Source organism: Lissotriton helveticus, chromosome 8, assembly GCF_964261635.1.
Source record: "Lissotriton helveticus chromosome 8, aLisHel1.1, whole genome shotgun sequence".
NCBI lineage: Eukaryota > Metazoa > Chordata > Amphibia > Caudata > Salamandridae > Lissotriton > Lissotriton helveticus.
The window spans coordinates 974839991-974867051 of record NC_136069.1 but is presented as its reverse complement, the minus strand read 5'-3'; the positions used below and the strand labels follow the sequence as shown (position 1 = coordinate 974867051).

At 44.7% G+C, this 27061-nt stretch overlaps 1 protein-coding gene across 1 annotated transcript in view; it reads right to left on the bottom strand.

The window, feature by feature from the left end:
• The window catches only part of CRYBG3 (crystallin beta-gamma domain containing 3), a 1541789-nt gene that overhangs the window by 612073 nt on the left and 902655 nt on the right, over positions 1-27061 (bottom strand). Inside the window, exon 12 of the mRNA XM_078657810.1 lies at positions 3602-3728. Within this exon, the coding sequence (XP_078513936.1) occupies positions 3602-3728 (127 nt within the window). The remainder of the gene's footprint in view (positions 1-3601; positions 3729-27061) is intronic.

The following is a 27061-nucleotide window of genomic DNA, read 5'->3' as shown; positions in this document are numbered from 1 at the left end:
ATATTCAAGAATGGCTCTCCTCTGATCCCCTCCAACTACCGACCGATTAGTCTCATTGATGTCCCCCGAATGATCTTTGCAAAACTCATCCAGGACCGGGTGCAGGACTGGATCGATGAGTGTGCAATTCTTAGTCCTTATCAGGCAGGGTTTAGAAAGAACACCTCCACCGTTGACCAAATTTTCCGCCTACAATTACTGTATTGGAAAACGGTGAGAATAGAGGGTGGCTGCCTCTATATGGTGTTTGTCGACCTCCGTTCGGCTTTTGACCTTGTACCTCGGGGGGAAACTCTGGGCTGTATTAACTGACCTTGGCGTCCCCACTCACATCCTGATCATTTTGATCAGGTTGCATGAGGCCAATTTTGGTCAAGTCAGATGTGGAAAAAATGGCACGCTCTCATCCCGATTCCCAGTAGGCAGGGGGGTAAGGCAGGGCTGCGTACTTGCGTCGACCCTGTTTTGTCAATGGGGTAATTGGGCACCTTAACGGAATCCAGAACAATGACTCCCCAAAGTTTGACAAACGGGCGTGATTTAATAAAACATTCGAGGTGTTGCATGCATTCAACTTCACAACCGAACCGGTGCTTGTTTGTGCATCCGTATTGGCACTACTTGAAATCGACTAGGATTTTTGAGAAGCCGACATTTGAATCACGGGTGAAATCCACAGACGGGAAGAACCAGACCACGGTCGCGTACGCGGTAAGATTCAAACAAGCACTGGTTTCGGTTGTGAAGTTGAATGCATGCAACACCATGAATGTTTTATTAAATTATGCCCGTTTGTCTAACAACTCACCTCACGGGAGTAACGAACACCAGCACACAGCAGGGAAACCCCGTTTGACAGAGATCGGAGCGGCATACACCGCACGGTTTTCCAGAATTTCCTCAAGCTGGACAATATCGACCACTCTACCATACACCGTCGGTTTGACCGCTAACTTGCCATTTTTCTGGATACAATCTTCAGAAAGTGCACTAGTCACCACCAGCCATTGTTGACGCGTGACATAACACACCGCCTCAGTTACTGCAGCCACAGAATTAGTTAACTTGCACCGGTACTGGCACGTTTGAAACACGATTCTTTTAGTATAATTTTTTTTAACACTAATTCCTCACACCAGTATTTTCACCTACATTTACTTGTGCTAGATTGAGGGAGGTCATACAGTCCTGGTCTACAAACATTTCTTTTTTCCATATAGATCCATACACATTTCGCCTGAAGAAGGGCCTAGTCCTGAAATGCATAGGGATGTACAGTCCTGAATGGATTGCAACATATAAACTGTGATGTAAGCAGCACCACCTGTAATAAACAGGATAATTGTGAAGTAACAATGAAAACAATGAAGTGAATGAAGTGACTAAAGACAAGCATTTCATAAGTCAAAATTGGTTGGCTGAATGTATTGGAAATAATCCCATTCAATTGAACAAACATTAAGAAGATCAGGTCCCAAAAAGGAGTGCTGGATGGGCACACTGTCATTAAATTGTCAGTGCATACCGATTGTGAGCTGCCTTTCCTGCCAGCTCCTCTCGTGTTCCTCTGCCACTTTTTGGCCCATCCGTTTCTCTCTCTAGTATTAATGTGTCACACTGTCACATCTTCTACGTGTGACTCCTTATTTTTCTTTCTTATGTTTCACCTCTATTTCTTCACTGTCGCTCGCTTCGCGTCTCCAGTCCCTGTTATCCTTATGTCCTTCTCTGACCTCGTTTCACTGTTTCCCACCTTCTCCTATGAATGTCTCACTCTCAGGTCAGTCGTTGCTTCCCCATCCTTTACATCTTCTTTTCTGGTTTCATTCTCTGAACTCTGTCTACCCTTTATTACTCTCCGCACTCTTTTTGCTGTGTCTTCCTACCTGCATGGTGTTTTCACCACAGTGGAGAGCCAAGCTTGACTGATTGATTTTTTTTTTTTTTTTTTTAACAGAAAACATTTTAGGAGTATCTTCCAAGAAATACCAGTAACACTATGGCTTTTTTGGTCAGCTCCAATCACAAAGTATGGTGAACAATTAACCGCTTTGCCCCAATTCCTTTCAATTGTTTTACTGGGGCAACCCATTAACTCTTTGTTGGATGATGTGCTCGCTCACTGCGCTGCAATTCAATATATACATTTGTGCCTCACCATTTTCATAATTCACCAATCTCAGTCAAGCTGCATGTATATCCATTGAGACAAAATTGAGTTTAGGATTAGAACGGACATCCGTAATCCTAAAATTTGTATTTATCAAACAAAACTCTTGAAAACGGTACAGAGGTACAATGCGTATTGTATTTTTAAAAAGTGGGACACCCGCCAAATATTTCCGATTATTTTTTTTATTGCCTCCTGACTTTTCTTCAAAATTCTTAACATTAATCCCTAGTCCATGAATTAGATCACTTCAGAATTACAAACAGTCTTTTCGGCGCAAGTCTTAAATTAGAATTTTGGTTTAATAAGGAATTTCTTTGGTTTAAAGGTTATTTTAGGGTGTTTTTTTAACTTGCAGTGTTTTTAAAGCAAGGCTGTTATAAGGAGGTGTTGGAGGGCTAGAATCAGGTCGGAATTGTTCTCATACCCACTGAGCACGGAAAAGAATTATAATGCATCAGCAAATCGCCCTTTGATCGCATCTCCTTTGAAATTATATGCGCCACGGCAACAATTCAGAATAGGAATACTGTCTGACTTGAAAGGTGATCAGTAGCACACGTTGCATTTTTTTTATTCTGTGGAGCAACTTTATCTGCTACTTTTATCAGCATGAAATAGGCAGTGAAAACACCTGCTTGACAGGGCATACCACTTTTCCTGTTAAACTAGAAAAGTGAGTCATAACTCTGGGAAAGCAACCAGCAGACAAAATCAAGCGGCTGTGCCCTACGAAACCTCTTCTGTACGCTTATTCTAATTAGGGCAAGATTTATGCAAAGCAGTCATTTGGACTTTCTCTGTTTATACACAGGAGGTTTCACATGACGATGTAAATATAATGTATGGAGATACATTTCACATGTGGGCTATCGTGCTTTGGAATAAGTGGTACCGACAAAGCATAGATTTTGTCGCGCAAACGTATACAGCTGCCTTAATAGGGTTTAGGGCTGAACCCTAGCTACAGGAAGAATTGACTGTGCTCAACAAGCTTTGTAGATTGTTCAACTGCTTTGCGGGATGGTGTAAATACAGTGGGGCCTTTCATAGGATCTGTTCTCTTTAAAGTTATATGAATTTGTAGGCGACAATGGCCAAATGAGGTAAACGGATTTCATTTGTGTTACATTATTTGAATGTTGAGCTTAAAAACGGTCTCAAAACAATGTAATAAGGCTCACTGACGGGTAGGGCAGACGCATCATTACATCTTTAACTGTAAGCAGTTACCGAGAAAACTGCATTAATGCCATTATCTCTGCCAGTAACGAGGCTGTTTTTTGAAAGTAAATCAATCTGCCCAAAATAATTTATTTTAAGAAAAAAGTGCTGGGATAGGGTACGTGATTTTTTAGCACAAAATTAACAAGCAATAACAACAAAACAACATGAAATCCTTAAATAGACTGAAATTGTGATAGTACTCACAGCCTGTAGATACCGAAAAGACAGCACAGCATCGCTCACTCCACCCCAAGCGTGCCAGTCAGCATACTCCCCTTCTTCCAATAAGTGCTGGTGCCCTTTGTATCTTTCATGGTCGTAGGCAACCCACCTAAGCACACATATTCAAACAATGGAACATATCAAACTGAATATTGTCATCCAACCCTGTTGGTTCAAAAAGCATCTCGACAAGTCTGAAAATACATTACGTTTTGTATTGAATAAATGATGTATTTAAGTATCAATCTTGAAACAATAAGATGTATACCTGGCGACATTTAATATTAACAATTAAAGTTTTAAATGATTAACTCTTTTCAGAATGGCAACTGGGACGAATAACATACATTTTACAGGCATACAGTAGTGGCCTCGGGAAAAATAGTAAACATTGAAAGTTGCAGTAATGTAAACACTTGTACTGGTAGCAAATTCATGTTGTTTATTGTTTCTACTAGAAATCGCTACCATGAAACCCAGTTCTAAAATCAGGTTATAAACAGTGCTCTTTCGTTACAGCAGTGAAAAACTAAAAGCTGTTATTTCAGTTATGACATCAATCAGGAACATTCAAGCCCAGGATTCCAGAGACATTAGCAAAGAGGTGGGATTGCAGTCATCCATCTTGCCAAAGTCATAGTGCCCACACCGCCATTCGCTCCCACCCGCTTGTACAATGCATAATTACAATTCCCACCCAAAGGAAACTCAGGAGACATATTTGTGGGAAAGAACTGCTGCAGGTTTATTCATACAACAGAGGTATGACGTTAAGGTGGGTCATCTTACGGGCGATCCAAAGCAGGCAGCCCCTCGCTGTCCCGCCTGCCTAAGGAGCCATCTTGCACGGTGAGTCGATGCTCTGACAGTGCAGCACATTACCATCTTCGTTATACTCCCGCCCCCCCTGTCAGGGCGGAGCGGTGTGGCACACTCCCGATCGGTTCAGGCCCCCCGACCGCCCGAAGGACTAACGGGGCGCCGTCGCGGTTTCCCGGAACCTCCTTCGTCTCCTGGTCCTTGGCTCAGGCACCCTTACTGTGCCAGGCAAAGGTACCCTTACTGTACCCTTCTGCCGCAGAGGTACCCTTACTGTACCCGTCTGCTTCCAGATCGCCCTGTAACTCCGCTTGCAACACAAAGAAGACCATTACAACATTCTGAAACTTAGCTCCGCCGCTCTAGCCGCTGGGTCAGGGTTCAGGGTGGGAACAGCGCAGAGCTGCGGGTGACACAGGAAGGAGAGAGGCCGAGCTACGGCCGGCGAGGTACAAGTAGTGGGGTCGCCCCTCCCACAGGTCAGCCCTCCCCTTGTCCGGCGAGAGGTGGATGCGGGGAGGGGCGCCCCATAGGTTGGCTCGAGCTAGCCGGGTGGGACTAAAACGCTGCCCCGCCCATGTTCCCCTGCGGGTCACGCGGTCAGCGGCATAGTGCCCACACCGCCATTCGCTCCCGCCCGCTTGTACAATGCATAATTACAATTCCCACCCAAAGGAAACTCAGGAGACATATTTGTGGGAAAGAACTGCTGCAGGTTTATTTCATACAACACAGGTATGACGTTAAGGTGGGTCATCTTACGGGCGATCCAAAGCAGGCAGCCCCTCGCTGTCCCGCCTGCCTAAGGAGCCATCTGACACGGCGAGTCGATGCTCTGACAGTGCAGCACATTACCATCTTCATTATACTCCCGCCCCCCCTGTCAGGGCGGAGCGGTGTGGCACCCCCCGATCAGTTCAGGCCCCCCCGACCGCCCGAAGGACTAACGGGGCGCCGTCGCGGTTTCCCGGTACCTCCTTCGGCTCCTGGTCCTTGGCTCAGGCACCCTTACTGTGCCAGGCAGAGGTACCCTTACTGTACCCTTCTGCCGCAGAGGTACCCTTACTGTACCCGTCTGCTTCCAGATCGCCCTGTACTCCGCCACAGCTGTGGAGGAGGCCCCCGTCGATTACAGAGCCCCCCACCTACTTAGCTACTTACATCCTGCCGCTGTTATTGCCTCTTGTACGTCCAGGAGGAACTTATCTATTCCCAATCAAGGCAAGTGTACCCCGTCTTGGTTGTAGTACCCTTTGGTTTTTTCCTGTATGGGTGCATGCCTAATGAACTCCAGGCCTCTCCTTTGACACCTTACCCTGACTTTGTGAAGGGGTTCGGGGCCCAGCTCCCACCAGTCTATGTTTCCAACCTTTATCTCCCTTACCGGCTCCAGCTGATGTGGGCGGCTGTCTCTACCCTGGCTCCAGCTGATGTGGGTGGCTGTCTCTACCCTGGCGAGGCACAACAATGGCCATATCCCACCTTGGGGACTAACCTACCCTGGGGTAAGTGCCTTACGAATGGGATGTCCTTGTGTCCCTGTCATATAAAAGGGGGGAAGCACCTGGACGTAAAACCTTGTCCCCCATTGGGCAGTCGGAACACCAAACAACCTTCTTCAATCCGTAGCCAAGTTATGTTGACCCCACGTTCATCACAGGTTATTGCACAAAAGCCCACAATTAACTGGCCGCTACCACCACTGCCTAGCTCCTGTCTCTAGCGCAGATGTTATTGACTGTCTTGGAATGGCTTGAACTCGATCTCTTGATGCGAGCTTGCAACCTTGATGCATCACCTTGGTAGTACCTGCCCCTACCGGTCACAAGCATAGCAAAGCCCTTGCAGGAATCACCTGCCTAGATGAAAAAATCGAGTTGGGCAACTCGGGACATTATTACTTTCTCACTATGCACTTTCGGGCATGGTAATACTGCCTCAGCACCTGAATACCCACTAATAAATCCGACTCAGGCTACGCGCTTACTAGTGCACCAAGCCCAGGGCCCTCCACTGCGTGTGAACCCTGCAGTTTGGGTTAAGACTGTTGTTGTCACCTGCCCACATCACCAACCGGGCTAGCTGTTGGCTTAGTCCATGCTCCCTAGTTGCATAAGCTACCATAACGCTTCCTTGCCTAGCCAACTGAGAGCTTCCCCCTCTATGTCCGCCCGGTTCGCTACTGCCCTGTGTGGCATTTCCATCCTTTCGATGCACCACGAGTGACACTCACTAAGAATGACACTTTATTGCTGGCGCTAAACAATGGGGATGAGGGAGACCCATTCCAGTAATTGCTCCAGTTTGACCATCAATGACTCTAGGAGACCATGGTTTGGGGCAGCCCTTGTGAAATAATCCTGATCATGAAGTGTGTATGCGTGGCGTAGACATATATCCAACATTTTGGGAAACAACCTACCCTTGTGGTTCCTCCCCTGTCACCTAAGAGCAGATGTCAGCAGCTGCCTACAGTACTTGGGCACACGTTGTACCTACCAATTGGTAGTGAAATTAAATCTGGGCTGGTTCCACGTTATTTAGGGCAGCTATACTAATAGACCCCTCTTTCTACACCTTTTGTCCAGTACAGAGATCAAGTTCCATGAGATTAATCAGCAACACTTATATTGGGAAACTATACTACCTCACATATCTCATGTTACGATGACTATACACCGTGTGGAAACTGCTCTCCTCATAATCAAAAGGCCTCTGTGATGTGAATGTACCTTGGTGCATAAATGTTATCCTTGCATCTGGGTTGTGATTAAATACCCTATTTAGGTTTAGTGTTTCTAGTTAAAACTATCCACCTGATGAAACCAACCAAGGGATCTTGGCATTCCAACAGGAATCTGTAAATACCGGACTTTGTTACACTTTTACTGATTCGGCACAGTCCAGTGCCAACGCAATATAATTGCAAACCCCTACCTCCAAGCACTTTTCGGTGAAGGATGCCCCTGCAACGAGCCACTCAGGCTATGGTAAACACCCTGCTATGCCTTTATGACTTTATACCAGTTCCATGGTTTCCCGGGACCCAACCCTATTCGTGTTTTAGGAGCATGGCCTTCATACAACCTTGCTTCATTTCACTGTGTGGTACTGTGTAGTGGCCAGCAGGTCCACGGCTGGCAGCTCCAGTGACGGGATTGCATCACACAATGATGACTGTGCATGAAAACACCCGCAGAATCCGTGTTTTCGAGAGCATATGTCCCCCCACACTACTGTTCTCAATTACACATTGTGATGCTCTGAAAAGAATGCCTTAAGGGGGTGGGGGGGTTCTCCCCTAGGATGAGCAACCCGATCCTGAGGATCTTCGACAACCATGCAGGCTGAGATGGCGGGGTTATGTACTTGTTTTGCTGAAACTGCTATGCATACTGCATTAGCAAGAAATCGATGAGGGAGTGCGAATGAAGGATGGCAATATCATGGACCTACCATGTAACTCGCTATTAAATAACATTAAATATTTTGGAGTAAGGAGACATATGTCTTTGATTGTACTTGCTTTAGGTGCAATGGCGTTGTAATCTTATTACAATATGCCTAATTAATTAAAACTTGGCAACATTTACAATAACATGAGCACCCGGAATTAAAAAGAAATAAAATAAACAGTAAAAGTAGAACAGCTCATTTAGTTGATGCACTTGTTCCCCAAATTGTCCATCTTGGCGGGTCACGGAATCCAGCCCTCTAATGCTTGTAAATTGGTAATATATAATCATTTTTAAGTTGTGTCACCTCACGTTCGATTTTGTAACGTGCCCCCTTGTAATTTATTCAGTCGTATTGCCTTAGCCAATGAATGCTCCCTTTCTGTTACATTGTCCGCGATTGTGCAGAGAATGTTCTGGCACTGGAATCGCCCAGTGGAGTTTACAAAGTCAATGAATTCTAAAGTGGTTCCAAGGCCTGTGTAAGTGTGTGATGACGCGTTATGGGGGGCTGGGGGGGGGGGGGGGCACTAGGGATTTCCGTGTCTAAAGTATGCACAATAGCTCTCTTTTACTCAGAGAGGAGGGGAAGAACAATGGGGGAGAAAAGAGTGTGTGTTTGGGGATTGAGAACCCACTATATCACTTACCCTTCTAGAACACTTCTTCCCATTTGTAATGCATCTGCACAGGCGCAGAACCTTTTAGCTAATCAAAACCAAATAAGATAACACCACAACTTTATGACCAAGCCGATTGGCTGACACGAGCCCGGCAATCGTTAAATGACATGCGACATCGTGCAATGGTTCGCCCGCACATCTCTGCCAGAGGACGGACACAAGCCGATTGGCTGACACGAGCCTGGCAATCGTTAAATGACATGCGACATCGTGCAATGGTTCGCCCGTACCTCTCTGCCAGAGGACGGAAATAACAAAAGTGAAGGAATGCCCAGTCACATGTTTGCAGAACAGGACGTTCGCCTACGCTTTTTTTAGTTACATATCTGTCCCAACAGGAATGTCGTAGACACCAAGCGATGTTTTAGTCCTCTCTCGGATCCTTTCACAGTTGCTGCCACCAGCTTCCAGTGCTGTGGCCCAAATGCGGCCTGTTAACACAACTTCTGTGGTTCCGATTAATCTGTTTGCTCCCCTTTGACGGAGCCATCTCACCAATGACCAATGTACAGGTTAGATTAAATTATTACGGGACAGCGGACCATTGAGGCGTCACGGTTGGAGGTCGAACAGGGGCGCCAATCAAGGCCTAAGTGAAGACAACCTGTCTCTGCACACTGATCCCACAAACAGTGCTGACACGTACTGGAGAGCTGATACCGAGCTCATGTCTCACTGTTTACCGCTGGGGAAGTTAATTTCCTTGCACTTACTGATACTTGCAAAGCGTTCTCAGTTATACGCCTTGTGAATATAATTTGAGGGCACAGTGAGATCATTTTCCAGTCTAATTGGAACCAGCTAGGTCAGCTTAAGATTTTTTATCTGTGCGAGACTGTCTCGAGCCGAGCTATTCCCTGCGCAGGAGAAGAGCGGGACGTGTTCTCAGCGAAGCATAGGCACGACAAAGCCATTTCAGTGTCAAATTCATAATTTGTACACGGCTGAAGCAAAGCGAAAACGCTTGCATACTTAGCAATTTTGTATCATAGAATAAATAATCCACAAACCACACGCCCCGATTCCCACTACCCTATAAGCGGGCACAAAGCATTTGCCCCTTCCATGGCGAGCTGAAAGTGAGATGGATGGAAAGCCCCTTCAACACGCCCCCTTCTTTGCGACTCCTAAGAGTTCAAAGGCTATCTATTGCGATCCTAATGACAAATACATGTCCGGGTCACTTCTACGCACTGCGGCTTAACGTGCAGGTCACACATCGAACCCTTGTATAGATAGGTCAGTGGGGCACAGATATCTTAGGGCCATTACCCAGACTCGAACGCCGTATCCCAGGTCAGCAATCGAGCGCCCTAGCCGTTAGGCTAACTCCTCTCCGGTTGTGGAGACGCGCGAGCGACTTGAGTGGTTAGTCTATTCTGCCCACCCTGTGTAAGGAGGGTACTAAACTGAGGTGGCGTCCGTGCCTCGTAGTAGTACTAAAGTGGGTGAGGTCCGTGCCTCGTAAGCACTGAAAATTCCCAATTCAATTGAAACCATTCCAACGACCAAAGCCGGTTAATTATGAATTTACCCGCCCGATTTAAGCTCCTGGCCTTCTGGGTTTTAAACCGTAGCGTAGTATACGTCCCTGAGCTACCTTAATGGCTAATGGAGAGTGGGGGCTGGAAGGAGGGGCCGCCTCATTCACATCATGCACCTGCGCACAATGCCCCAGTATCGGGCCTTAAGGGCCGAGAGGAGCCCGCACAGGCGGCCACAGGCACACCCGAAGCCACTCCTGGAAACTGACATATGCATGCCGAAAATTGTGTCATAATGGTGGGCATTTTCATGTCAGGAAATTGCTTTTCGATTGCAGAGTCACAATCAGCAACCACTACAGAGCATTGACCTTGCAACTGGAGAGACATTTGCACACAAAGTGTCACGTAGAAAGCCGGGAATGAGAAGTGTGTAAAGAAAAGAGCGAATGCTCTGCTTACAGTTGCCAATCTCCCACGAGGGCAGGGTTCAGAGTCAAGGTGATGTGTAAGGAAGACGATTTGAAAGAGAAACTTTTAATCCAGGGGCTTCAAATGTCTGGAACAAAATGCGACACGCACCTTTCCCCGCGGAAAGCATGCAGTTATTGGACTCGATTGCTCACAGTCACACACTCCCCCCCCAACCGCCTTAACCAAATTGCGGCACACACCTTTCCCGCGGAAAGCATGGAGGGATTGGACTCGGTCACTCCCTGGCACACACTCCGGGCAACGGCATTAACAAATCGCGACACGCACTTTCACCCGCGGATAGTTCCCGCACCCCAAACACGCCCGCGCCAAGAAAAGAATCTCCATGGCCCACGCGGCACTGCGGGCTCGCTCTCCCCACCCCCCTTAAGCTATCCGCCCGCGCTCATAGCGCAGCCACCACTGACCCCCCCGTGGCAATCACCACTGGGGCCCCGTGCAACCTGGTCATGCCCAGGGACGAGGCCGGGGGGAGGCTAACAACGACGACGGACGACGACACCGGAACAGCGCAGAGTGACACAGGAAGGAGAGAGGCCAAGCTACGGCTGCCGTTGGTATAAGTAGTGGGGTCGCCCCTCCCACAGGTAAGCCCTTGTCCGGCGAGAGGTGGATGCGGGGAGAGGCGACCCATAGGTTGGCTCGAGCTAGCCGGGTGGTACTAAAGCGCTGCCCCGCCCACGTTCCCCTGCGGGTCACGCGGTCAGCGGCATTGCATCAGTTTCAGCAAACGCTGCTGCTTTCCCAGGGGACGACAAGTTCCAGCTTGCCTTGCGGCCGGAACTGCCACCAACAATCCCTGATCGCGACAGGAGGGGCTGATAATCTGCTTGGAGCTTCCACAGCGCAGGAGCCCATCATTGCCAGGTTCAGCAAACGCTGCCGCCGTTACAGGGAACCACAAGTTCCAGCTCGCCTTGCGGCCAAAATGGCTGTTGATACACTTGTAGCATGTATACACATTATTTATCTGTATTGTTTGACATATGGCCTAGGATGCACGACCTATGACCCTAGGCTGTACTGCTTTGTGTCATATTATGCATACAAACATGGGTGTGGGTTCACATAAATATACACACCTACACATATATATACATAAATATATATACACATACACATACATACATACATTCACATACACATGCGTACATTCACATACACATGCATATATACACACATACACATGCATATATACACCAAGCATATATGCATATATACACACATGCATATATACACACATACACATGCATATATACACCAAGCATATATGCATATATACACACATGCATATATACACACATACACGCATATATACACACACATGCATATATACATATATACATGCATATATACATATATACACGCATATATACATGCATATATACATATATACACGTATATATACATATATACACACATGCATATATACATACATGCATATGTACATACATACATATATACAAACACACATGCATATATACATGCATATATACACACACACATGCATATATACACACATGCATATATACACACATACACATGCATATATATACACATACACATGCATATATATACACATACACATGCATATATACACACATGCATTTATACACACATGCATATATACACACATGCATATATGCACACATACACATGCATATATGCACACATACACATGCATATATGCACACATTCATATATACACACATACACACATGCATATATATGCATATATACATATACACATACATATGTACACATGCATATATACACACCCATTCATATATACACTCATGCATAAATACATACATATACACATGCATATATACACACATATACATACATATATAAACACATGCATATATACACACATGCATATATACACACATGCATATATACATATATACACACATGAATATATACATGCATGCATATATACATATATCCTCCCTGCAGACAGGGTCCTCTTCCCTGACTTGGGTGACCAGGGGTCCCGCTTTTCAGAAAAGGTCGACTAACACCACAGCCTTTTTACCGCACACCCCCTGCGCAGTCGTATGCCAGAGGTTCGATGAGTGAATCTTCTGGGCTGCCGGACTCAGCAAGTCTTAAATCTGGTTGGTTGTCAAAGTGGCAGAAGAAGAGATCAAGGAGGAAAGCGGGTCCTGAAGGATGCAAGTTCTCAGAGGCAGCCGCCTTTGAGCTGATTTCTAGCAGCCACCGGACTCTCCCTGCCTAAATCCTGTCCCAGGGGACTGCAACGATCGCGCTCACCACGCGCGCAGCGAACTACAGCTCCCAGCGGCCATAGTAGACGCACAGTTCTGCGTCAGAGCGCCAGGAGGCGCTTCAAGAACTCGCCAGGCTCCCGCGGCGCGGGACGCGCACTGGCGAAGCCCGGGCCAAGGGCTGGCCCGTCTGCGCCCGTCACAGCCCGGAAGAGGCTGGGCTGGGCCATTTCCCTGATGTCTGCACCAAGATTACAGGTTTCAGTCAACCCACAGTGTGGCGAAGGTACTTTTAACCGCTACAGGGGAAGCTTCAGTGATTTATTGTGTTATTGGAACTCTCGTACTGACTTTGCCCTAAATAAAATACAGTTGCGTTTGCTAAGGGGGGGCGCTTGCTTTGCTTTGTTCTGTTTTAAGGGGGTTTTGTTCCACTGAATAGCACATATGGGTAAAAGGAAACTCATGGATCCTGTGGGCGGGGCACCCGGCACGAATGGGGGGGCGGTCAAAAGGAAAAAGGCCAGGAAAGTATCCAAAAACCCTTGTACCCTCCAGACCCTCGAGACGAGACCTTAGTTAACGATTGTGTGGGTATCCTGTCACAAGATCTTTCACTGCCCCTTGCCCCCACGAGTAATCTTACTATATGTAGCCCCCAAATTGCAAGTCCCACTAGACCAATGATTGTACCATTGATGTTTCAAAAACCCTCAGCTAAACATGTTGAAACTAGCCTTAAGCCTCCTTGTCCCATTACCATTCCTAATTATATACCACTGGAGCCTATAGTGATTACCTGTACCAATCGCTACTCTGTATTAGCTGATGCCATAGAGACACTTGAAGAAACTGGGACGGAAGGAGCTGTTAGAACTACTGTGTCAGATGGGACTCTGGGGAGAACCACTAATACGTGGAATTTACATGATGTCGTTCAATCTATTGCCACCCTCAGATCAGAATTAGGTGAGCTAAGGCTGTTAATGCTAGAATTACTAAGTGTTGTTAAGAACCCACACAGTAACCCCTCACCTATGGGTACTGGTAACCAAGTCCGTAGAGAAACATTCCGGGATCAAAAACAGCTAATCTCTAACAGTAAAAAAGATGAGCTGCTCAGCCGAACAACCTTATCTAATTTAGATAGTAATCTTAGACAGCCAAGTGGACAGGTGGACTGTAACATAAATAAATCAACACAAAAGTTCTTAGCTAAGAACTCTTTCCATCCTTCAAGTTATAGTCCTGTTTCTCATCTAGTACACACCGACCCTGGCCTTGATCAACCATCAACATCCACGTCGTATAATGCTCGAATTAGACCTAAGATCAGCCACCCAAGAGTTTATATGGTCAATGTTCCTAAAACTCGTTTGAGAGGATGAGGACTCCCTGATTAACAAGGCGATACATTGGATTCGCCACGTAAGAGGGTGTCGGTCTTTAATCAGGGAGGACTTAACAAGGGCCCAAAGAAGAAGCTAAGGGGACAATTGTACAGATATTATAGAGTTGACAGTTACCAACCATGTCCTTGCTGAGGGCTTATTAGCACTCGACTTTAGAACCTTCCCCCAGATCGAGCTGCCATACAGTTTAGGCGGTTTCCCACTATGGAAATTATTAAGATATCTACTCCTGATAATGCTCCAGCTATGGTGAGTTATTCCGCACTTGATGCAAATGATCGACTACCTACTATACCTAATTCTACTGGTATTCCAGGTGAAGCCCCTAATGCAAATATAACATCTCTCAATCTGATTGACCAACAAAAAGATGGCTATGATTTATGTATTTTTCAAGAGACATGGAGTGTAGTGCCACTACATAAATCTGGCTATTCGTGTTTCTTTATACCTGCAATTACTGCAGGGCGTGGCCGCCCGTCAGGGGGGCTGATGGTCTGGGTCAACATAGCTCTTCACTGCAGGGTTACCCATCACCCTTGTCCCATTCCGGATCTTATGAGATTAACCTTGAGGGGGCCCATCGGAGGTATTACCATCAAACTATTCAATGTTTATGCTAGAGGCGCAAGAGGAGGAGCTAAATCTCCAATCATTTCCACATTATCTAATGAACTCCTCTCCTGTCCCGCTAGTGACCACGTCATGGTGGCCGGTGACTTGAATTGTACATTCGAGCCACTGGCTTCTGATGATCCCATAGGAATGAAAAGTGAGGATGCCAGATGGGGCATACAACCATCATTGTCTTTACCACCGGTCAAGAAATGGTCACTGTTGGTTATTCAATTAAATACTCTAGTATTAGAATTTGGACTAAGGGCTGTCAACGGGCGCACCACTTCGGACATTATGGGAGCGAATACATTTAATAGGATTTCATGCCCTTCCAGAATAGACTATATATTAGTCGGCAAGAGATTCTGGAGACAGGTGGTTTATATGATCGTTGTCCCATCAACGGATAGTGATCACAATCCACTTTCCCTCTCTATGACAGATGTATGGCCCGGTGAGGCATGCAGCTCTAATACTAGCCCCATGATGACAACTAAAGAGGTCTTACCATCAAATTGCAAACGATTTCTCAAATGGCCAAAAATTGCTATTAATGAGCGGAAAATGCTGGCCCTTGGGGAAATCCTGAGTGTTCAGACCCCCAAATTGTTCGAAGCATGCACAGAAAAGGACGGGGTTCCAGCTATCGGGGACATTTATGTCAACACTACCGACCAGTTGAGCTCCCTCTTTTTGGAATCTTCTCCTTCTAATAGGAAACCCTTGGTTCGTAAATCATCAGAAGTATGGTAAAATAGGGAGTGTAGACGGAAAAAGTCTTCTCTGATATCCGCAATCAAGAACCACAACACTAGTGAGGTCCAACGGACTAGAAAGGATTACAGACGTGCTATGGCGAGGCCAAGAGGGTCTGGGAGGAATCCCATTGGGCAGACCTGAAGGCGGCTAGTCTGTCTAAAAATGGCGACCTGTTTTGGAGCCTGGTCAGGAGAACTAATGGTCGGGACCCTGACCAGATTCCAAACCATATCACCAATCAGGAGTGGTACGATCATTTAAAGAAGTTATATGAGGGAGTTCCTGTCCTGGAGTATCAAGAGCCCATTAACTGCCCACCCCTTTTAGCTCCTCCCGAACCATTTCAGCCAATAGTGGCAAGAGAGGTAGAGATAGCCATAGAAAAGATCATCCCGCGAAGGACCCCGGCCAAGATGGCCTACCAGGCGACCTATATCGAGCAAATCCTAAAGAATGGGCTATATATTTTGCCCTGTTGATTAATGCCCTCTTGGAGGGGGCCCCCGTACCCTCTTCTTGGAAGGGGGCGGAGGTAATCCCCATCTATAAGAAGGGCCCCACGAGAGACCCTGCCAACTATCGCCCCATCAGCCTTATAGATGCTGGTCAGAAGGTGGTTGGCCAGGTCTTACTGGAGAGAATTCTCTCCTGGGCCGGGGAGAACAACATTCTATCGGATTATCAGGCAGGGTTTAGGGCTTGTACAGGCACGATTGATCAGGCCTTTAGGCTGGCCCTCCTGTATTGGAAGGTGGTGACCATCGGAAAGGGCAGTCTTTACCTCGCTTTTATCGATCTAAAGACTGCCTTTCACCTGGTCCCCCGAGACCGTCTATGGCTGGTCCTACAGGAGATGGTGATTCCCTCGGCCATTCTGAATCTTCTGGTTCGCATGCACGAGGGCAACTATGCCCGAGTTAGGTGGGGTACACAGGACCAGAAAACTGAGAAAATTACAGTAGAGAGAGGAGTTTGCCAGGGTTGTGTTATGGGCCCAACCCTCTTTTCTCTTTTTGTAAAGGGGTGATCTCTTACCTATTAGAAATAAGTGCAGATGTTCCAGTTCTGGCGGGAGATAAGGTGCCCGCCTTACTTTTTGCAGATTACACCCTATTAATTTCCAAAACACCTGCCGGTCTGCAAAAATTGCTAAATAGCTTTTATTCTTTCTGCAGCCTGAGGGGCCTGGTAATTAATACCTCGAAGACCAAGCTCCTCTACTTTAATCCCAGCAGGCAGGTAAAGACCACTCTCACACTTGATGGGGTGCCTTTAGAGCGCGTCAAAACATTTGATTACTTGGGCATCAGAATTTTAGATAAATTGACCTGGAAACCACATATTGATAAAATGGCCCTGAACCATAAGCGGGTTGTGGGTGCCATAGGCAGAGAGCATCGCTCATCAAGATCCAGGCCAATTGCCCCAGCCCTTGTGATTTACGCAGCCAAGGCCGTAGGCTCGGCACTATATGGCGCTGGGCTCTGGGGCATTGAAAAAAATTGATGACATGGTAAAGGCAGAAAACAAGTTCTTTAGAGAGTTGGTCTCACTTCCACAGGGGACCCCAACCAAGCCACTATTGAGCGATTTAGGACGTCGCTCATTGAAAGATCTTGCCACTCTACGTCCTCTTCTCTATTGGGCCCGTCTGTGGCGTACACCCGAGTTATCTAAATATGCCAACGGCCTAAGAGAAGTGATGCATCTTGAGGGTTCCCACAAGATTAGATGGCTCTCAAACATTAAAAAGTTCCTCATAGCATTGGGGCTCGAAGAATCCTGGGATTCAGGGTCCCCGTTGAACAAGACAGCCATCAAAAGTGCCTACTGGGCCTGGGTCGACAGTCAGAAGACTAGAAACTATGGACTGGGTAAACTGACTGATGAATTTTTCTTGCATAAGCAAATTCCAAGCCTAGAACCCTATCTAGATTTTATTCAGAAACTTAGAGACAGGGCTCTCTACATTCAGTTTAGATTGGGCACACTCCCATTTCGCGAACACACCAGTAGATGGAAACCTCCCTACCTAAATACCTAAATATTTTTAACGTAGTAAAAAGTGGACTTTGTCTTGGTGATTGGGACTGCCTTCTCACCAAACCCATTTTTTACCATTTCTTTCACTTGGTTCTTTCAATCTTTGTACTTGGGTGTCTCTCCTTGAGCCACACCGGACAACTTTTTTTTAGTTGTCTGGTCTTTTCAATAACAAACATCATTTTACCTTTCCCCCTATTCTCCTTTTTTTAGAATGTTCTTAAATAGAAAATATTTAGTTTGTTTCTTAAGTTTGTCTGGAATACAAAGCATAAATTTAAAATGAGATGTATTATTCTGTTAAACAGCCTTGAAAAAGTCGTCTCAAGACTAAACACGTGTCCGCTGTTCTCGTTTTTGTCTCTACGTGTCAACATTGGAGAAGACTTGCGAATAAAATATTTCTGCTGCACATACTACTGGATCTATGCTATTATTGCTTTTTGTACTGTCAACTCACTTGAGCCACTCATGTAACTTTTTGGATTGTGCTCTGTCAACCAAATATTTTTATAAGTAAACATTGCTCCTGAGAAGTAGCTTACTCAGAACCTTATTTAAATGAAGACTGCAACAGCGCGCTTTCTTTTTCAACCCCCTCCTCGATATTATAATATTTGCTCCAAAGATGTAGCACTCCCCGTCAGAAAAGTAAACACCACATTATAAGTAAATACTGCTCCTGTGAAGTATCCCACCCGCTGACTTAATAAAAAGAAGACCGCAACACACTGTTTTTTTCCCAACGTGATTTGTAAGCCTCACGCAAATTATATAAAAAGGCCTTTAAAATATATAAAAAACAATTTTTACCTTCACAGTACCTGTTCACCACCTTGTGATCACTGTACGGAGTTAATAGTGTTCCTACCCTCCCCTCTACTACTTTGTTTTTCCGTACTCCTTTGAAGTGCGTCACAAAATGGCTGACCACAGTGAACAGTTTCCACCCAATAAGAAGCAAACTTATACTTGGAACACTTTAGTCAATAAAATGTCCATGGTGTTCTGCAGAAGGGGAGGGAATGGCTGCCATCACTTCTACTTTTAATGCTTCACAGCCAATAAACATTAAGCTTGGGAAGGTCCTGCTTGGAACACGTTACCCAATGAGATGTCCCTGATACTCGGCGGAAGGGGAGGGAATCGCTGACAACACTTCTACTTTCAATGGTTTACAGCCAATCAACATTAAGCTTGGGAAAGTCCACCTGGAACATGTCAGCCAATCAGATGTCCCTCCTACTCCGTGGAGGGGAAGGGAATGACTGGCAACACTTCTACTTTCAATGGTTCGCAGCCAATGAACATTAAGCTCTGGAAGGTCTTCCTTGGAACATGTGAGAGAATCAGATGTCCTTGCAACTCCACGGAGGGGAAGGGAATGGATGGCAACACTTCTACTTTCAACGGTTCGCAGCCAATGATCATTAAGCTCGTTGTGGGAACACTTCAGCCAATTAAACGTTAATTTTGTTCAGCGCACATGGAGAGAACACTCCCTCCCACATAACATTACATTTCCTCTAACAAAGTGACACTATCCACGATAAAAGTCAACACCGCATTATAAGTACACATTACTCTGCATTATATTAAAGGAAGGCCGTAATACGGCGCATTGTTGTTTACCTGATATGATTTCCACAGCCTACTGAACATTGCCGCAATACCGTGCATCGTTGTTTTGCGGACGTGATTTCCACGGCCTACGCAAAATTCCCACTACCTGTGTGTGCACCCTACACACTGCTTGTCGCAATACGGCGCATTGTTTTCCCGACGGGCTTTCCAGAGCCTTGGCAATCTTGCCGCAATACCGCGCACCGTTTTTCTGTGGACGTGATTTCCAAGGCCAGCGCAAAATTCAAACTCCCTGCCTCTGCGCCTTACAGACTGCCTAAAGTAACTCCATAGTGTTTCTACGATACCCTCTTATACAATTTTTACCTTCTATTCCCCCTACTCCTTTCAACTGAGTCACAAAATGGCTGCCAACACTTCCTAGTTTCAACCGTTCACAGCCAATGAGCCGCAAGCTTGTGCTCGTAACGCCTCAGCCAATCAGATGTCAGAATACTCAAATATTGATATCTGTAATATTTGATATTTCTCAAAAACTACCGAACGGATTTACCCCATTTAAACAAAAGCATGCTTTCTGGACCAAGACCTTTCTCCCTGTCAAATTTGGCGTCATTCCGTTCAGCAGTGCGACCTGTTGCCTTGTCTAAAGTTTCCTATGGAAATTGCATGGAGAAAACACTTTTTGGGACCCCCCTTTTTTCTCAACCCCCCCCCCCCCCTTGACCAATCACCCCCAAACTTTCAAGATAGGAGCTGATCTTAAAAGAGAAAGTTTTGGAAAATTTTGTAAAGATTTGTCAAACCACCCCAAACTTGTAAGCACATCAAAAAATGCTTTTTCTATGGAAACGTGGTCCTAACTATAACTACCTACTGGTGATCGTCAGTAGGAGATATATATGTATATATATATATATAAAGAAACTATCCTCATACATGGTGGTAGCTGTAACCACCTGCGGCGCCAGTGCTGAAAGGAAGGGATCTGCCGAAGCAGCAGACTCGGTGAAAGACAAAACTACAAGCGGTTCCCGCCGTTCCCGTTCTGAAAATCGATAGAAGAAGAGAGCGAAGGTAAGCCAGGTCTCTGACAGTGAAAGGAGGTGTGGGAGCTGGGGGTCCAAGTCGGAGGACGAGGATTGTTAGCTTTCCGCACCACTCGTAGCAAAGGAGTACCATGCCTCTGCCGCATTTTCTCACTACGAAGTATTGACACCAAAAATACCGATATTGCACTGGGAGCAAGCACGACTGTAGCAGGTGAAATTATCCGTGAGCGTCAGGAAACCATTATATTATGCAGGAATGGGACAACGAGAGGAAAACAGAATCTATCTCGCTATTCAATGAGGAACAAGAAACCTTGATTATAGGATCATCAACAGATACTGCTGCTGCAGGACATGAAACAACGACCAAACAGAAACTCGCTTAATTGGAAAAATTAAGTAAACGCAAGATAAACAAATGGTGGGAAGTAGCCTCTCTAACTAATTACGTAGAAGTGGGACGGGTATTGAGAGGACTTCGAATAACAATTGTCCCCACATAAGATAATCCCAACCAAGACCTACTGACGGAATGGGCGCAATTCATGGCCAAAACATGCAAAGGCATGTTAGAAATGCTCGTCAAGTATGCGCAAATTGATTTGGAAACAACATGCAAGGAATGAATCAAATTGAAAGCAGATCTGGAGAAGAACAAAGGTGAAAAAATAGTGGTGGAATTTATGAAGACACTGCCAAAAAAGCTGAATGACTACGAGGATGCCATAAAATTAAAAGAACAACGCACATTTTTGAGGGACAAACGAGATTATGCTGAAGGACCTAACCTATGCTTAAAGATATGATTGGGCACAAAAAAACTTCAGAGCCACACTAGGGGACCGTAAAGAGGAAACGGTCTCAACCGGATCAAGTTTGGATGTGAGTACAGACTCAGAAGATCGCAGTGAAGCAGCCCCTTTAGGGTCACTTCCACTTACCTTCCTGCACAATTCCAGATTATGAAACAGAAGAAGGAACAAAGCCAACCAAAGAAACTACAAACAAACAAACAAAAGGCAAAGGTCCAAAAAGAGGAAGAGGACGAGGGACCAAAAACGGCAAAGATTGAACAACAAAAAGAAAAATAAGAAAATCCCCATTGATGTGCAAAACATGAAATCTGTTGTAAATCTGTCATCCAGAACACTCACACATACCGAGATGTCCGTTCTAGAGTTAGGATTATCCTTTTGTTCCAGCAATGAACTGAGCTACACGGACACTAGAATTGACCTTTTTCTTTACATTCATAAATTAAAGCTGATGAAGATATATGAAACACGCAGTAAAACCAAATCAAGTACTATTGTAACAAGTGGAGGTCCAATTTCCTCAGGTCTACAAGTTCAAGAATCATGTATGAATTGGAAATGAATGAAAGTCAAAAAGTCAGTGACCATGTGGTACTCAATGAATCCTGCAGTATCACAAACATAAACCGTGAACACAGTGGACTGAAATTGAAATCCAGATACAATCCTAATGTCCCCTGCGACAATATAGAAGCGTTTAATACAGCGGTCATATTGGATCTGAAAAGTACCTGCAAGAAATCATGCAATTCAAAATGGGACAATCTATCTAATCCACAGAGAGCAGCCATCAATGCCTTGGAAAAAGACTCCACAATTGTGATCAAGCCCTCCGATAAGGGGGGCAACGTAGTTATTATGGATGCTAGTAATTACAGAGCAGAGGACATAAGACAATTATCAGATGAATCATGCTATGAAGTCATCGATTGGGCCACATATAAACAAACAATCCAGCAGTATCATGGATTACTGGGGAACTGGTATCACAAGGGCTTACTAGACACTCATGAGAATAAATTCTTGAGAACAGACAAGCCGCGGATACCGTGCATTTACTTTTTGCCAAAGCTTCACAAGAATGCCACTACACCACCAGGGCGCCCCATTGTTTCTTCCAAGGGTGGACTTCTGGAGAATACTTCCATATTTTTGGATCTGTTTCTATCAAACTATGTACATAACTTGAGCTCGTACTGTAGAGACAGTACTGATTTTCTCCGAAGACTACATGATGTTCAAAGGGAAGATGGATATCTGATGATTAGTCTAGATGTCTGCTCGTTATATACGTGCATTGATCAGGCGAAAGGAGTGTCAGCATGCATGCATTACCTAAAAAGCAGACATATTGATTACACAACACACAATAACATGCTGGAAATCATGATGTTGTTTTGTTTACAACAAAACATATTTATCTTTGAAAAATCGTTGTACCGGCAATGCAGCGGAACCATGATGGGAACATGTTTCGCCCCCAGCCTGGCAAATCTTTTTCTGGGCTGGTGGGAGGAACATGTTGTCTGGACCGACCGCATGGCAAGACATACAGATCACATACTTGTATGGATCAGATATATTGATGATCTTTTCTTAATTTGGGACGGCCCAGAATCCCTAGCCAGGGAATTCATTGAAAGGTTGGGGCAGAATGATTTAAATTTGAAGTTCACCAATACTATCAGTCCCCACTACTGTGAGTTCCTTGACATAGCGGTGGAAATGAAAGACAGCACAGTCACAACACGCTTGTTCCATAAGGCCACGGCAGGGAATGCAATATTGCATGCTGGAAGTCATCACCCAGCACAATCCGTTATGGCTGCCTTCCGATAAATGATACGATGGAGTAGTGCAGAGGGTGCAATGTTGCGTAGGGAAGAAATGAGAGGGTTACGTAAGACGCGGATATCATTAAAATGGGAAGCCATGCTAGTTGCGCTGAAGGAAACTGAGATGGACCGGATTAACTGAAGAACATCCTCTTGTGTTGAAATGTGTCGCCCATGCTTTGTGATTGTATGTACACGCGATAAATGTGTGGATATGTCCGTATATATATGCTACGAGATGTCACTGTAAATAATGGTAACGGTTATGATGCTGTATCACAGAATGAACCTGCAGTCAAGAGTTTGGGGAGGGGGGTTCAAAGGGGATGAAAACAAAAAAAGGGTAACTGATATTGCAAATAAGTATACAGGTACACATGTGCTGTATGATATATGTGGAGCGGATTAACAACTGATCTACTGCCGATGTACACAATACGAATATACACTGTCAAATACAATGTAACGAATATAATCTGTATGGGCACGGCTGTTGAAATATATTTGAAAGGATATGACACATGTTGTATGATTTGAAAACCGTCAAACCCAATAAAATCTGTTAAAAAAAAATAGATGCCTTCCGATCCTCAAGTAGTCTTAATATTGGTATGGCTATTTTTGATATTACATCTACCCGTATGACATTGTGGCTCAGCCTTGTTCGAAACTTTAGATTGACAGTTTGGCAAACTAGACCGATAAATGCTACACATATTGCATACAACAATTTACAAACACTGGTTGAGCAATTGCTCAGTGCAACACAATTTTATCTGACATCCGTGCAGTTCTGTGAAGCTGTATCGCACAATGCACATTATTTTAGGTAGTAATATGCCTGAATAGTGTAATGAGTTGCGCCAACATAAAAATACTGTAGATTGTTTTGAATGTTTATAACAATTTGATTACGAAGCTGAAATGTGTAGTCGGGCAACTCGCGTTGTAGTAACTCTTCTATTTTCATAGCAGGGTTAAATGCAGCATGTAAATGTTATGTCGCAAGCTAAATTATAAAGGGCCAAATTGTAAATTATGAATTGTACATATCACCAATGCAGCATTCGCAATCTCGAAATGAATTTTAATTATCAAGCAAGAAAATTAATATGGTACGTTTGGAATGTGGGAAGTATTTTCTTTATGTCGTACAACATTGCAACCTATTTCTTTAGGAACTAGGGGATCAGGAAGTAACTTGACAAAGGCTAACGCCGAAACGCGTCATCCTTGGATTTAATTGCACAGTAAATTATTTTGCTGTTTCCTGGTGTGCTGCCGCTTCATTTCCGAACTAAGTTTTGTTTGTGAATAAAGAAAATATCCTCATACATGGTGGTAGCTGAAACCACCGGTGGCGCCAGCGCTGAAAGGAAGTGAACCGCCGAAGCAGCAGACTCGGTGAAAGATATATATAAATATATATATATATATATAAAATTTACACAGGCAGTGATAGCGCATGTATAGTGATATATAGTTAGGTCTCACATTCCACTGAAAAGAAATTTTTTGCTTTGCTAATAAGGTTTGTGCCATTCAACGAATCTGCATGAAACTTTAAGGAAAAAAGTTAATCCATCATAGGTTATTCAAGTCATGTCTTGTACAGATCTGCGAGCCGATCAGCGGGGCCAAAAATACGGGGGGCCCAAAATTGGCATTTCTCATTTTAGCTCCCATTGGATTCTATGCGCCTCAATTCAGAAAACATGACTAAACAGAATTACACCAATCTTGGCATAAATGTAGAACTGTACTAAAAGAAGTGTTTTTGCTTGGTTTGTTTAAAATCTGTTCAATAGTTTTCAGAAATTCAGAATTTATAAAAGTGTGCTGTCTGAGAATGAAGAGGTTGTATTTTAGCTACTTAAAGCATTACATTTTAGAGGTTAGTTGTATACAAAAAAAAATATATATATATTATTTGTTTTGTATGCGAGTCCGAGACAGAGTGAGTGAAAGTGCAGGAAATGAGAAGAATGGATGAATGAAACTGTGAGTAAGAGTGAACTACAGAGTACGTGAAAGGCCATGAGCAATACGGACTGATCATACAGTCTGACCTCTAGTTAGGCCGGGCAGTCAACCGCCCGGGATGGCCTACTTCAGCAGCACACAGCACTCAGATCAATGCATCAGGGACTGTTTTAAGGGCTCTCTCTGAAGACTAAATACAGCAGGAGCTGGCCACCTGCGGCAGGCTGGGTGCAGGGCCTAGCAACCTCTGCTTCTTGTATCCATTGAAGGTGCGCACACACAACAGGGATTGAGAGTCCTTAGTGGGTTGGAGCGCCCAGGAGATGCGACCAACCGAAGCTGTGCACAGCATCTGGTCATACGTTATAGGGAATTGGCTGCCTGGGTTGCAGGGTTTGTCAGTGGCCAGGCTCTGCCTCCAACACTGGCAGCACTTAGCATTAAACACACTCTCTTACTCACTGCTTCATTCACCCACTCTCATTGTCTCCTGAAATTTTACTCACTCTCTCTGACTCACAGTCATCAGAACAAACCACATTTTTAAAAATCTTTTTTATATCATCGTTCGTTCTCAAAATGAAATATTATTGTTTTTGTTCTTGAATACATGTATAATGGGAAAACCTGAGATACATGAAGACAAAATAATTATTTTTACATGTATGATAGAGAAGCGCTTGATTTTTGCAATCTGTAGGATTTACCTATCCATAAGAGATCACCTTACCACATACCAAACAATGCAAATCCTCGGTTTCAAAGCAGGGATCCATGGCATTTATTCTTGTTCCTCCCATGCGATATGTTCAGGCAAACTCTTTCCAGTAGGGACGACATACTGCAACTCTGAAGATGTACTTGTCTCTTATGCATCCCTCTTCAACTTTACAGCTTTTCATGACGAGCGTTAAGATATTTTGAATCAATGTGGTTCCAAAAATATATCCGGCTTGATTGACCCTGCTCAGCAGCTTCTTGCACAAAGGGCAAATCAAGTGACTTACGTATTGGAAAGATAATTTTACTTGGTGGAATGGTGAAAAACTTCCTTAGAATGGTCTCTGGTGGTACATGTAAATGTAAGGAAGGTCACTTGTACATTTTGTGACCAAGTGCTGCAGAGAGGGTACCGACATTAATTTAGGACTACCGGCACAATTTAAGATTTGGATACCATTCATCCAAACGAGTGTTCTCATGCAGACATGGAGCAACAATACAAGTAACGAGAGGAAGAGGAAAGCATGCTTGCAGAAGTTCTTCGGGCTGAAGCGATTGATCACCAACTGATATTTACTAACCACTGCATAAAATGAAAAAAAAAAACTAAAACATTTACAATGGCAAGCAAAACAGAACTGACAACCACCATGAACCATCATTTTTTTTTTTAAAGTTTCAAAAACCTTTATTTCACATCACAATGAATACACAGCTGTGAATCCACAACCCGGAGGCCGGCAGCGCTACATAGCAACATATCAGATGGCATAACACAGCCTGTTAGCCAGCATCCCATAGGGCCCGGCGGCGTTGTATCACTAGCACGATATTAATCCATACCTGCGTGAATTATTTCCAATCATTTTAGAAAACACTTTCTTTATGTCCTTGGAAACCAAATCAACAGTACCCTAACCCGACTCACCATGAACCATCATTTACAAAAAAAACATAAAACATCACAAACATATTTTGAAAAGAGGTTGCCATTAAAAAGTTCCATGTTATTTGAAAAAAAATGAACAAAACATAATACCTGGAGTTACCATCCGGTGGTGGGTTTGCTGCAAGGTCTGACTCTAGTTCAGTCCCTGTAAGCAACCTCCTGTGGGCACACCAAAAGCCATGCACAGTGGTGAGTTGCTGCCCAACACAGACTGATGCAAAACAACAATTGATGGACAGAATGCAGAACAATGTCATACATTCACCCCAGTACAGAGATCTGGGCCTAAATCCATAGTTTTCATGCACTCCACATCACCCCAGTTCAGACATGGCCATATGCAAATCAGCCTTGACCCTGTGCCTCATGGGAACAGTCCAGCCCGAACTGCCAAGCCATCTCTTTCCTGGACCGGAATCAAGCATCCTAGGACCGGTTTCTGGCTATCAGCCGTCTTCAGCCAGGATAGCTTGACTCCAGTGGTGTGGAGAGCATGGGACTC